Source organism: Cebus imitator, unplaced genomic scaffold (genome assembly GCF_001604975.1).
Source record: "Cebus imitator isolate Cc_AM_T3 unplaced genomic scaffold, Cebus_imitator-1.0 Scaffold127, whole genome shotgun sequence".
In the NCBI taxonomy this organism is placed as follows: Eukaryota; Metazoa; Chordata; class Mammalia; order Primates; family Cebidae; genus Cebus; species Cebus imitator.
The window spans coordinates 4,144,925-4,156,868 of record NW_016107442.1 but is presented as its reverse complement, the minus strand read 5'-3'; the positions used below and the strand labels follow the sequence as shown (position 1 = coordinate 4,156,868).

General features: G+C 43.7%; 1 protein-coding gene and 1 pseudogene across 1 annotated transcript in view; both read left to right on the top strand.

Moving 5' to 3' along the window:
* CLRN2 (clarin 2) overlaps positions 1 to 9,831 on the top strand; it is a 15,544-nt gene extending 5,713 nt beyond the window's left edge. Inside the window, exons 2-3 of the mRNA XM_017540605.2 lie at positions 5,800 to 5,979; positions 9,548 to 9,831. Coding sequence (XP_017396094.1) covers positions 5,800 to 5,979; positions 9,548 to 9,813 — 446 coding nt within the window. The 3' untranslated portion in view covers positions 9,814 to 9,831. The remainder of the gene's footprint in view (positions 1 to 5,799; positions 5,980 to 9,547) is intronic.
* Positions 9,832 to 11,847: 2,016 nt separating this feature from the next.
* LOC119473008 lies at positions 11,848 to 11,944 on the top strand (annotated as a pseudogene).

Genomic DNA, 11,944 nt, shown 5'->3' with positions numbered 1-11,944 from the left:
GGACACAGGGAGGGGAGCATCATGCACTGGGGTCAGTTGGGGGGAAATAGGGGAAGGACAGCAGGGGGTGGGGAGTTGGGGAGAGATAGCATGGGGAGAAATGCCAGATATAGGTGATGGAGAGGAAGGCAGCAAATCACACTGCCATGTGTGTACCTATGCAACAATCTTTCATGTTCTTCACATATACCCCAAAACCTAAAATGCAATTAAAAATAAAATAAATAAATAAAAGAAATGCAGTGTGAGAGTCAAGAGGGAGGTGATCCTAGATGCGTGGGTCTCCTTCCTCAGGGTGAGAAGATGAAACAGCTGTCACATGCCAGCATTAACCTAATGACCAGACCGCTGCCATTCCCAGCTCACAGAGTAGGAAGCTGTAAACAAATGCGTGTTTTATTTGAGTCTTGGAGAAATTCAGTAAATACTTCTTGCCTTCCTCCTCCTTCCTTCTTAGAAGGACACCATGGGAAACATTTCCCTGGGTTCATCTAACATGGTCTGGTCTGGAACTCGTCAGAACCCTGCGAGAAGCATAAAGGTCATTTTATTCTTGTCCCTGGGTAGGAGCGTATTTGAGAAGGTTTTGTTTCCTGCTGCCCTGGGGTTGTCCCAGAGGAGGGCCTAGAAACATCCATCCACAGTACCTTGGATATGATTATCTTTCAGAGCATTCACGAAGAGCCTGGGGCCAGGTTTGGGGCCAGGCTCTTCCCGTGCTGGGCTGGCTTTTCACACTGAGACAGCTCAGGGACGCTGATGTTACAAAGTTCTCTAGTGCCAGTCTAGTCTCTTTTAGGTGTGCAGCTTTTAATTCTACCGCAATGTTACCTCGAGGCAGCTATGGGGTATATCAGAGCCTACCACAACCTGGGGCCTGTTTCCCCTGGAGTCTCTTTCTGCCATTCACTACTGAACTGTAGAAAAAAAAAAAAAAATCCCCGCAGTTGCAAATCAGTGTAGATGGGGACATGAGTGCAAGTGCTTTGTAAACTGTGGAGTGGGAGGTTTTACTGGGTCTCCTTCCCAAACAGCCTCTTTTTTTTTTTTTTTTAATCACAGAGGCCTCCCCAAAAAATCACTTCCCACGCCAATCATGGAGAAAATCAAAGAGCTATTCATCACAAAGATTAAGGTCCGTTTTTTATACCTAGACCCTATGAAAGAAAAATCAGCATGGCTGTTTGGGTGGCTAGAGAAAGAGACACACATTACTTTAGCAGCATCCACACATTCAGTTGTACTGTGGAGTATTTATAGACCAGGCTCTTAGGAAAACAGAGATGAACAAAACAGACCAGTGCCTGCCCTAGAAAAGCTTACCAAACGGCTGGGTACAGTGGCTCATGCCTGTAATCCCAACACTTTGGGGGGCCAAGGTGGGTGGATCACCTGAGGTCAGGAGTTCGAGACCAGCCTGGCCAACATCGTGAAACCACGTCTCTACTAAAAATACAAAATTTAGCGGGGGGTGGTGGCAGGTGCCTGTAATCACAGCTACTCCTGAGGCTGAGGCAAGAGCATCACTTGAACCCAGGAGGCAGAGGTTGCAGTGAGCTGAGATTGCACCTTGGCTCTCCAACCTAGTCAAAAAGAGTGAAAAATCTGTCTCCAAAAAAAGAAAGAAAATCTTACCATCTGATGAAGGAGAGGCAGGTAAATATGTACTAGGCGCAGAACACAGTATCCCAAGCCACTGCCTTGTAGTTCATTTCCTTCCATTTTTACTATACTAGAGAAGAGATTTTATCATGTTCATTTTACTGATGAGGAAATTAGAGATCAGAGAAATCAATACATAAACTAATTTCTTTAAAAGCACCTAATGTAATAGATTGCTTTGCAGCCTTCAGTTCTCTAGTTGCTCTCTACTTCCTACCCCACAGGTATTCCACTAGTGGCCAGGACCTGGGTTTGACCTCAGATGTCCTGCTTTTCTTATTTGCCCTGCTGGGTCAAAAAAGACTGCCAGACCTCTCTCGGATTAGAAGGAAACAAATTACCTAATAGTCTTAGGTGCTGATAGAACAATTAATGAATTCTGGTATTCAAGTGAGTTAGCACTAATACGAACAAAACAACTGTATTTATTCAAGTGCAAAATAAGACCTCCAGAATTCAAGAGACTCTGTGTTTAGAATGTTAAACCTCTACTTATCTATGCTTTCTGATTTTTCTACTCTAGACCTGTAATAGGGTAGTAAAGCTGACATTTTCTTGTTGTGGGAGCATGGCTAAGCTATTTCACTTCTCCGAGCCTCAGTTTCCTCATTTGTAAGAGTGACAGAGGGTGTCCATGAGCTACAAATTTCTAAATAATGACATATATTAAAAAATAATAAGGCCAGGAGCGGTGGCTCGCGCCTATAATCCCAACACTTTGGGAGGCCGAGTTGGGTGGATCACCTGAGGTCAGGAGTTTGAGACTAGCTTGGCCAACATGGTAAAACCCCATCTCTACTAAAAATATAAAAATTGGTGGGGTGCAATGGCATGCGCCTATAATCTCAGCTACTCGGGAGGCTGAGGCAGAATAGTTTGAACCCAGGAGGCGGAGGTTGCAGTGAGCAGAGATCACACCATCTCACTCCAGCCTGGGTGACAAAAGTAAAACTCTGTCTCAAAAATAAAATAAAATAAATAATAAAATCTCAATGAACTATGAGGTCCTGAGCCTTGAGTTATGGCACATGAATGTGGGGGTTGAGTGAGATTTGCCCTTTGCCAATAAGAATTTTTTTAATATAATTAATGCTCTTCCTACTATGAAGGCCAAGGCCTGGGCACTCTTTACCACCCTATCCACACCACTCCAAATGCCCAAAATTCCCTCTCCCCCATCATCTTAATATGGTTATTGCTCAATTTTTTTAAATCAAATCTGGATATGGGATTAATCATTATGTGGATATGATTCTTTCTTTTAAAAAGATGAATTGTGTACATCATGTACATTATGGGTACCTTAATTAATTACATCAATCTATTCACATATTGTTTTTTCTTCAATCTTTTGCTATTGTAATGAATATCTAATGTTTGATCCAGCCTTTGAGCACATGTGGAAGTGCTTCTGGAAAACAAATTCCTAGAAGTGAATTTGCTTTAATAGATGTTGCCAAATTGCCCTCTAACAAGGTTACATCAATTAATATTTCTACGAGATATGAGAGTGCCTCTTCCTTACACCGTTGTCAACACAGTGTGTTAGCAAACATTTTGATCTTTGCCATTCACATAGGTGACTCTTTTCTATTTTAAGAGTTTGGTGAGCATTACTGTGTTAGTCATGTGTCCTAAGGATTGCCTGGTCAAGAAAGGGGATAATGAAACAATTTAAAAATCAGGCACAAGTGGCCAGGTGTGATAGCTCGTGCCTGTAATCCCAGCACTTTGGGAGGCTGAGGCAGGCGGATCACTTGAGGTTCAAGACCAGCCTGGCCAACATGGTGAAACCCCGCCTCTGCTAAAAATGTAAAAATTAGCCAGGCATGGTGGCGGGTGCCTGTAATCCCAGCTTTTCAAAAGGCTGAGGCATGAGAATCGCTTAAATCAATGAGATGGAGGTTGCAGCAAGCCGAGATGGTGCCACTGCACTCCAGCCTGGGTGACGGAACGAAATTCTCTCTCAAAAAATAAAAATACATAAAAATCAGGAACAAGCTACTGTGTCTAAAACAAAAGGGGCTGAGGGTTTTAAAAGAGAAAAAAAGAAATCTAGGTGACGTTAAGATGGAATAGAGCACAGAGAAGAAAGACGCTTTATAAAGACAAACTCACTGGAAAAGAGCTCACCTTCCAGGGTAAAGTTTCCAATGCCGATTAGATAACCATAGAGAGATAAAAATAAATGGAAATTCAGAACTGGAAAGAAAGATCAGACCTCACAATGTAAACGTGGAGTGCCTGAGAACGTGTGAGTGGAAAGGTATTCAGCAGGAACCTTGGAGCAGTCGCAGAGGAATGAGTACGCTCAGAAGTTCTGAGGCTTTCATAATGTTCAATTCTTCATTTATAACTACTAAAGATCATGACCTGAAACCGTTTATACCATACAGTTGTGAACCAAAGTTCTCAGAAAAGGAATTTGGAGGAAAGACTTTATTCCAGTTAACAGTTTGCAAACCAAGGAAACACAGCCTCTGACGTAAAAGGAAGGTGCATTCCAGAGAAGAAAGGGAAGGTTCAGGTTTTATAGCAAAGGTTCCCACCCAGGTTCCCAAACAGGTCTGTTTATGCAAATAAAGGATTCAAATTCACTTAGCTCTGATTGGTCCATACAGCTGAACCCTGATTAGCTGATATAGCTAAGCCCTGATTGGTCATTACAACTGAGCCCTGATTGGCTGAGGCAGATCCCAAAGATTAAAAAGGTGTGGGTTTTCCAAATGCCCATCGATGATAGACTGGATAGGGAAAATGTGGTACATATACACCATGGAATGGTATGCAGCCATCAAAAATGATGAGTTCGTGTCCTTTGTAGGGACATGGATGAACCTGGAAACCATCATTCTCAGCAAACTGACAGAAGAACAGAAAATTAAGCACTGCATGTTCTCACTCATAGGTGGGTGTTGAACAATGAGAACACATGGACACAGGGAGGGGAGCACTACACACTGGGGTCTGTTGGGGAGAAATGGGGTAGGGACGGGAGGGTGGGGAGGTGGGGAGAGATAGCATGGGGAGAAATGCCAGATATAGGTGAAGGGGAGGAAGGCAGCAAATCACACTGCCATGTGTGTACCTATGCAACAATCTTGCGTGTTCTTCACATGTACCCCAAAACCTAAAATGCAATTTAAAAAAAAGGTGTGGGTTTTCAAGGAACTCAGAGGATGTGTGTGACCCCCTAGTCAGTAAACGACCACTTGGTTCTATTTTAAATTTAGACCCTGTTAACCACTCAGGATCTATCTTGAAGGACTGGCTCTTTCAAGTTCACATTTGTTCTCATAGTTCTCATATGTTCTTATTGAACTATGATCTTATATAGAGTTTAGAGTTGCCTTGCCCAAACACAAGCAATTTAATGTCTCGAAGCCTGTAAGTAAAGAGAGTTAATAAAATCTACTGCACGTCTTTGTCATGGGCATTGAACAAGATGACAGATGTAAAATGTTTGGCCCATGAGTACACTTAGTGAATGTTGATTATCTCAATCCACGTGCAGGAATTACTATCCCCATTGTACTGATGAAGGAATTGAGGCTTGAAGACAGTCAAAATAAGAACAGCAATAACCACAGCTGCAATTTTTGAGAACTGACTTTCTCAGGCAACATTTGAGCTATTCTATTACGTTATACCATTTCATCTTCACAGCTGGCACTGAGGACAAAGAGAAAGCAAACATAAACTAAGATTCACAAACTTATTTTGCCATATTCATAAGGCAAATTAATATTTTAATAAAATATTGTGCAATGTGAGAATTATGTGTTCTTCATACATGGGAGTAATCCAGGGTCTACCTTGCTGAGTCACTGGGGCCTGTGTGCATCAGTTCACATCAGATCCCAGAGCTTCAAGCTCAGTGCAGCTTACATTGACAGCCCCAGGGCATATTTTGATTTTGTGTCCACTCCAAGGAAGAGAGGCTTGTTGGTCAACTGACAAGCATGAATCTGGGGGCCATGAGTTCATCTCAGGAAGTCTCCTCCTGTTTGAAAACCCCATGCTTGCTGTCTTGCCCTCTCTCCTGTCTATCAAAGCCTTCGTGGTAAGCAAGCTTGGGCTTAATGAAAGTGAGTCTAGCTCTGACATTGAAATAGCGGCTGTGTCTTGTCTCCCCAGTCTTCCCACACCTGGTGAAGGAGCTGAACGCAGGACTTCATGTGGTGATTCTACTGCTCCTCTTCCTGGCCTTGGCCCTGGCTCTGGTCAGCACAGGCTTTGCCATTCTCAACATGATCCAGGTCCCATACCGGGCAGTCAACGGTCCCGGGGGCATCTGCCTATGGAATGTCCTGGCAGGTAAGGAGTCCCTCAAGGAGAGAAAATTGTGTCCACATCATCACAGGGCTGGGCTCCAGGTGTTTGGGCAGAAGGTGGGAAGGAGTTAAAATTCCCCACTGAAACTTTGACTTTCTGGGTCTAAGACCTTGTTGACAGGCATAGAATGAATGTCCTCTTTTTTTCTTTTTCTGTTTTTTTTTTTTTTTTTTTTTTTTTTTTTTTTTTGGTTTTTTTTTTTGGGGTACATGTCAAGAACATGCATCTTTGTTGCATAGGAACACACGTGGCATTTTATTAGTTTGCTTTTTTGAGACTGGGTCTCACTTTGTCTCCAAGACTGGAGTGCAGTGGTGTAATCTCAGTTTCCTGCAGCTTTGACCTCCTGGGCTTAAGTAATCCTCCCACCTCAGGTCCCCCAAGTAGCTGGGAATACAGGCATGTGCCACCATGCCCAGCTAACTTTTTGTATGTTTTATAGAGACAGGGTTTCACCATGTTGCCCAGGCTAGTCTCAAACTCCTGAGCTCAAGGGATCCGCCTGCCTTGGCCTCCCAAAGTGCTAATGAATTTCCTCTTTCAGTTGCAGAGTCTGTCAAAATAAAGAACCATCTTATTAGAGTATGTGAATGGCTGAGAACTTAGAGAGATGGGGTGAGAGAAGAAGACAGAAGACAGAAGGCTGGAAGTAGGGAGAGGAGGGGGCCCTGGGACGCGGAAAGAGATGGAGCTGGTGCTGCAGCTGAGGCTGGGAGGAACTCCACAGACAGAAGAGAAGGGTAGTGTGATCAAGAGGCCATTTGTGAAAGGCTCCTCCATTCAGGCTCTGGGTTGAGAAGGGGAAATGCGTGCCATCTAGCGGCCAAGGTCTTTGGTGTTCTCCCCACACACACACCTGGGCATATTAAGGCAGACAGGGCTCGCTGGCTCAACTCTCCCTCCTCTCACCTCCCCAGCACCTTCACTACACCATGCCCTTAAACTAGATGCAACTTAGTGAGCAACCACAACGACTAGGCATGGACCTGGGGATTTTGCATGCATTACTTCATTTAAATCTCATCACATCCCTATAGGAGGTATTATTAGACCCACGTTTACAGATGAAGAACCTGAGACTCAGAGCAGTTAAATAGTGGCATGCACAGCAATGAGTAGCAGAGGTGGTATTCCAACCTAGGCATAACTGATTCTAAGCTTTTTTTTTTTTTTTCTTTTTCTGAGATGAGTCTCTCCCTGTCGCCCAGGCTGGAATGCAATGGCATGATCTCAGCTAACTGCAACCTCCACCTCCCAGGTTCAAGTGATTCTCCTGCCTCAGCTTCTAGAGCAGCTGGGACTACAGGCCCGTACCACCATGCCCAGGTTAATTTTTTGTATCTTTAGTAGAAATGGGGTTTGACCATATTGGCCAGGCTGGTCTCAAACTCCTGACCTTGTGATCCACCCACCTCGGCCTCCCAAAGTGCTGGGATTACAGGCGTGAGCCACTGCTCCCAGCCTAAGCTCTTTATTTTTCCATAGATCCATGTTCTCATTTGTGACCATCATGACCTATTTTCCAAGCCAAAAGCTAAAAGATTTGCATGTGTGTGCATGCATGTTGATTTGGGAATATGTGGATGCACAGAAATTAATTCACATTTAATTATGCACTTAACACAACATCTAAAATAAAAAGAATCTTGTGAAATAAGGGCTGTCTCAGAAAACTCAGGTCAAATATTCAAGGTAGCATTAGGACAATAATCCCCCACTATGATTACCTTATACAAGGATATCATAAAACATAAAAACAGCTAATGTTACTTTATTATGTATTATAATGCGTTTCAAGAAATCAGCTAGTATGTGTTCGCCTTTGTTTGCAGGTGGTAGCCACCCTGTAGGATTGTTTATATACGTGGTTCACTCTCATCTAGACTACAGGTGTCTTCCTTATCTGCATGAATCCTCGCAGTGGCTGGCATGTAAAAAGTGCCCAACCCTGCTTATTAAATCAATGCTTATCTCTGTCAATTTCTTTCATCAGAGAGACAGCACTCTCAAACTCTACTGATGAGAGGATTAGCAACAGGCAAAATAGCCTGAGCAACATAGCAAGATCTCATTTCTACAAAAATAAATAATAAAAAAAATTGGTTGTGCATGGTGTCAGGCACCTGTAGTCTCAGCTACTTGGGAGCTGTAATCCCAACACTTAGGGAGGCTGAGGTGGGAGGATTGCTTGAGTCTGGCATGTCCAGGCTCCAGTGAACCATGATCATGCCACTGCACTCCGGCCTCGGCCAACAGAGAGAAACCTTGTCTCAAAAAAAAAATAAAAATAAAAACAGACAAAACTTTATGTCTTTTGACAAAACTTTATTTCTTGCCACTGAGCTTAAAAGAAAAAACTCTGTAGCATCGAAGGGCATAAAAAGGTGAATATCCTTTGACTAAACAATTCCATGTAGGGATTTATGCTAAGGAAATACTGAACAAGAGAACAAAGATGTACATAAAATGGTATTTGCTGTAGCACTTTATAATAAAAAATGAGTAGTAATCTAGACATCCAGAAATAAGGCCATGCTTACATAAATTATAGTGTGACCTTATCTTATAACTTAGTAGAGACTTACATAAAAAATACTTACATAAATTATAATGTGTAATGCATAAAATATTATAAACTCATTTAAGGTCATGCTGTAGGCCTGGCATGGTGGCTCATGCCTGTAATCCCAGTGCTTTGGGATGCCGAGGCAGAAGGATTGCTTGAGCCCAGGAGTTCAAGACCAGCCTGGGCAACATAATGAGACCTCATCTCCACAAACAAACAAATCAAAAAATTAGCCAGGCATGGTGGCATGCATCCATGGTCCCAGCTACTCAAGAGGCTGAGGCAGGAGGATCACCTGAACCCAGGAAGTAGAAGGTGCAGTGAGCCATATCATGCCACTGCACTTCAGCCTGGGCGACACAGCAAGACCCTGTCTCAAAAACAAAAATAAAAACAAACAATAAAGTTGTGCTGTAACAGAAGATTTAACAACATGGAAAAATACTCAAGTGAGGGGAAAGGAATCAAATTTAAAATCAAAGTAAGAGGCCGAAGCGACTGGATCACTTGAGGTCAGGAGTTCGAGACCAGCTTGGGCAACATGATGAAACCCCTGCCTCTACTAAAAATACAAAAATTAGTAGAGTGTGCTGACAGGCACCTGTAGTCCCAACTACTTGGGAGTCTGAGACAGGAGAATTGCTTGAACCCAGGAGGTGGAGGTTGCAGTGAGCCAAGATTGCACCACTGCACTCCAGCCTGAGCAACAGAGCAAGAATCTGTCTCAAAATAGAAAAGAAAATCTGGAGGAGTGGAAATTCAAAGTTGATCTGATATAAAGCATATTCTCTCTTTCCCTGCACAATCCTGCCTTTCTCCTTCGTATTGTGTGGGTTATCTCCTACTTTTAAAAGCAAATTAAAATTTATGTCGTCCTCAAAATTTTTTTAACCCAAAGCAAGTTTGTGATACTTGCCACCTCTCATAGAGATATCACAGTTGCCAAAAGGAGCCATGAATGAGGGTGACCTTTTTGGGTTTCAGGTGGAGTCGTGGCGTTAGCCATCGCCAGCTTCGTGGCTGCGGTGAAATTTCACGACCTGACAGAACGCCTCGCCAACTTTCAGGAGCGGCTCTTCCAGTTTGTGGTGGTGGAAGAACAGTACGAGGAGTCATTTTGGATCTGCGTGGCCAGCGCTTCGGCCCACGCCGCAAACTTGGTTGTGGTGGCGATCAGTCAAATTCCCCTCCCTGAGATTAAGACCAAAATGGAAGAGGCCACGGTCACAGCTGAGGATATCTTGTATTAATAGCCTTCCCCTGCTCACGCCCCGTCTGAAGTCAGTTCTGTGTGTGAATGGAGGCCTCGTGTTTTTGCAGCCTTCCCACGCTGTCATGGCCACGTTCTCAGCAGTAAGAAGGATGTGAAGGACCAAGGCCGTTGCTGGGGCTGGAAAAGAAAAACTTGCCCAGAATCCCCAGCGTCCTTGGATTCCTCTCACATGACCTTGGAGTTCACGTTGCAGCTAGAGACTGCCACTTGCCAGCTGTGTGTAACATTGGACAATTCACTTAATGTCTACGCTCAGTTTCTGCATTTGTAAACTAAGCACGGTACCAACTTCGCAAGGCTGTTGTGAGGTTTAAGTGGGTGATGATATTGCCAGCTTCTGCACCCTGCAGGGCACTTGACAAATATAAGAGACTACATGCTCCTGTAAGTGTCTTCAAACCCCTGGTCTATTCCACACAATATTGGGCTGGTGAATGGGGAAGAATTCTAAGAGAAATATGATACTGCTCCTGTTCCTGCCCTCCAGAAACACCTATCTTTCCACATGACCCAGGACTTAGCCACAGTTAACACTAAGAATGAAAATAACTGCCATTTGCTGAGTGATGACTATGTGCTAGACACTGTTCTAATTCATTTATTAACTCATTAGTTCCTTAAGACAAACTCGGAGAGTAGGTACTATTTTAGCCTCATTTGCAAATGAAGAAACTAAGGCATGGAGAGGTTGGGTAACTTGCTGAGGTCAGGAATTTAACCTAGGAAGTCTGGAGCCAGAGTCTATACTTTTCACCTTTGCTAATCTGTTGCTTGATCCACAAGCAATTGCAATGCAATGTGATAAATGTCATAACATTATTAGGTTGGTGCAAAAGTAATTGCTGTTTTTGCCATTGAAAATCATGGCAAATAACAGAACAGCCATAAGGGACTGAGGAGGGAATTAAATCTTGGGGATGGGATGTGGTTAAAGAGACTGTCACAGCATGAACATTTGATCTGAGCTTTGAAAGATGAGTAGACTTTTTCCAGTGGTGAAGGAAGCAAGGTTGGAGAAGGGCATTCCAGGATGCATCAGTAAGTAGGCTGGGCAAGGGCGTGAAATTACCAGGAGGGCCAGGCACAGTGGCTCATGCCTGCAATCCCAGCACTTTGGAATGCTGAGGTGGGCGGATCATGAGATCAGGAGTTTGAGACCAGCCTGACCAACATGGTGAAAACCCAGCCTCTACTAAAAATACAAAAATTAGCCGGGCATGTTGGCACGTGCCTGTACTCCCAGCTATTCGGGATACTGAGGCACCTGGGAGGCAGACGTTGCAGTGAGCCAAGATCTGACCACTGCACTCCAGCCTGGGCGACAGAACAAGACTCCGTCTCAAAAAAAAAAAAGAATTACAAGGAGGGCTTAGAGGCATGTGAGTACTCAGGGTGTGGGTTCTCTAATCACCTGTTGGAGAAATCCAGGTGTTTTGTGTTCGGTTTTCGTAAGTGCCACCAGAATGGTTAATTTTATGTGTCACCTTGCCTGGACCACAGCACCGAGTTATTTGGTCAAACACTTCTAGATGTTTTTTCAAAGTTATTTTTGATGAGATTAACATCTAAATTCGTGTATTTTGATTAAAACAGATTACCAGCTATAATAGGATAGTAATTCCCTCATCCAATCAGTTGAAGGCCCTGATAGAAAAAAGGCCTAGCTCCCCTGAGGTACAGGGAAGTCTGCCAGCAGACTGTTTTGGGAGTCAAACTGCAACTGTCACTGGCTCTCCAGCCTGCCCACTTACCCTGAAGGTTCTGGAATTGCTGGCCTCCTGAATCATGTGAGACAATTCCTTAAAATACCCCCTACTTTCTCTCTGTCGCTACACACACACACACACACACACACACACACACACACACACACAGCCTGTTGGCTCTGTTTCTCTGGAGAACCCTGACTAATAGGTACACAACTCTATCAACTCATTTTCCCATGCTGCTAGCTGGGATGAACTTTTCCCAGGTTTCCTATCTTCATGCCATGCAAAAGTTATCTAATGTGATCCTTTCATAGCTCCTGAGCATGATGATTGGGTTTTCATGTATGTGTGTGAGATGTGCCACCCTGGAACCTTGTTATGACATTGGCACATTACCTG